Source organism: Sceloporus undulatus, unplaced genomic scaffold (genome assembly GCF_019175285.1).
Source record: "Sceloporus undulatus isolate JIND9_A2432 ecotype Alabama unplaced genomic scaffold, SceUnd_v1.1 scaffold_23600, whole genome shotgun sequence".
NCBI classification, from domain to species: domain Eukaryota; kingdom Metazoa; phylum Chordata; class Lepidosauria; order Squamata; family Phrynosomatidae; genus Sceloporus; species Sceloporus undulatus.
The window spans coordinates 1-1,556 of NW_024826515.1; the positions used below are offsets into that span (position 1 = coordinate 1).

The following is a 1,556-nucleotide window of genomic DNA, read 5'->3' on the forward strand; positions in this document are numbered from 1 at the left end:
AAAGCCACGCTCCAGTCCTTAGGGCTGGAACGTGGCTTTGGTGCGACTTCTGGACTCTTAGGACATGTGCATCATTGAAACACCATACCTCCACTGTGACTGGAAGCAGCTTTATTTTGGCTGTCTGTAACAGGCCTAGATCTCCTTTTCTGGCATATGAAACACTGCTAAGTTTCTTCCTCATGTGCTGGATTTACACATTCAAAGGCATACTGACTCTGCCCTTATGTTCTTGGGGATGGTTCAGCTCCATGAAGGGACAGCACTACATAAAACGCCGCATACTTGGACCAGCTCTCATTGCTCATTCATTCAGAACCTTATACTCAAGAGCTTGGGAAGGTTCTGCCTTCACTCCAAAAAGTGCTACAACAGGTGTGTTTTAAAACCTTTTTTGGAGGGGGTTACATTGTTTTAAACGGAGCGTGTTGATTTTATCGGACGCTGCCCTGAGATCTTGATCTAGAGAGTAGGATACAAATATCTATAATAGATAAACAGTCAATCCCAGACGACAAAGTCATGCACTGACTCCGCCGCAAGCCTGTCTCAAGGGTCTCGACACAGCTCTTAAAGCCTGCGCCAGGTTTCAAGCCACGCTATCTCTACAAACACAGAGCCTTTGAATTGTTTTTAATGCTTGCTTGTTTTAACCAATTCTATTCCATGTTTGATATGTATTTTGTAGACTGTATGCCATTGGCAGGTTTGATTTCAATTGATTTGCTCCTTTGTATGTACAGCGCTGGGCACATTTACAGCGCTTTAGAAGCAAACTCTAAGAAGAACTTACGTGACCAGAGGCACAGAACAGGCCGTGAAGAGGCTGAAATCCGGGGCGGTGCAGAGGGGGTCGCAGCAGCAATTGACATCGCACTGGTCCACCAGGAAGTCACAGGTGCACAGCTTGGCCACTGGCAAGAAAAGAGGCCAGGGTTGGGGGGGCGCCCATGTGAACCCTGCCCAGGCCACAGAGACCGCTCTCCGGCCTCCAAGGGACCAGGTTTAGGAGCAGCCATCTACAGGCTTCTTCGCCTGCATCCACACAATGTATACTGGACTCCTCCCTCCCTCCTTCTTTTCAAAGGGGGCTGCTCACCGTCGGTGAGGGGCTCCGGCCAGGGGCCCAAGCGAGAAGCCTCCTCGGGCCTTGCCTCCTCCTCCTCCTCTTCCTCGGGGCCTGGGGAGCCTTGGCTGGGCCCGGGGATGGCTCCCGAGGCGGGCGTCCGTTCTGGGAGGGTGGTGAAGGGGCCAGCCCGCCGAAGGAGCAGCAGGAGCAAGGCCAGCGGCGCCGCTCGGGCCGCCATTCCCGGCTAGGCCTCTGCGGCCTAGGCAACAGTGAGACGCCTGGCCAGCGGTTGCTGTGGAGACCGCGCAAGGCACGCCGGGAGGGCGGCTCAGCCAGCGCCAGAAACCGAGCCCACAGCTCCCCCTAGAGGCGCCGCGGGGAACTGGAGGGCTCTTTGGGCTGCATTCACACACTGGAGAGATAACCCGGCTTGGCACCGCTTTAAGTGCCCTGGCTCAAGGCTATGGAATTCTGGGAGTTTGTTGTG

General features: G+C 54.4%; 1 protein-coding gene across 1 annotated transcript; it reads right to left on the reverse strand.

Moving 5' to 3' along the window:
• Positions 1-756: 756 nt before the first annotated feature.
• LOC121918678 (tectonic-1-like) lies at positions 757-1,378 on the reverse strand. Its single transcript, XM_042444693.1, has 2 exons — positions 1,100-1,378; positions 757-914 (listed from the first exon to the last, which is right to left on the reverse strand). The coding sequence occupies exons 1-2, from the start codon at positions 1,305-1,307 to the stop codon at positions 790-792; spliced, it is 333 nt and encodes a 110-aa protein (XP_042300627.1). The 5' UTR covers positions 1,308-1,378; the 3' UTR covers positions 757-789.
• Positions 1,379-1,556: the final 178 nt, after the last annotated feature.

Excerpts from the sequence above, each read along its gene's own strand:
- LOC121918678 (XM_042444693.1), bottom strand. The coding sequence starts at position 1,307 with ATGGCGGCCCGAGCGGCGCCGCTGGCCTTGCTCCTGCTGCTCCTTCGG. Across the intron at positions 915-1,099 it reads GCCGGAGCCCCTCACCGACG|TGGCCAAGCTGTGCACCTGT; the intron begins GTGAGCAGCCCC and ends TTTTCTTGCCAG.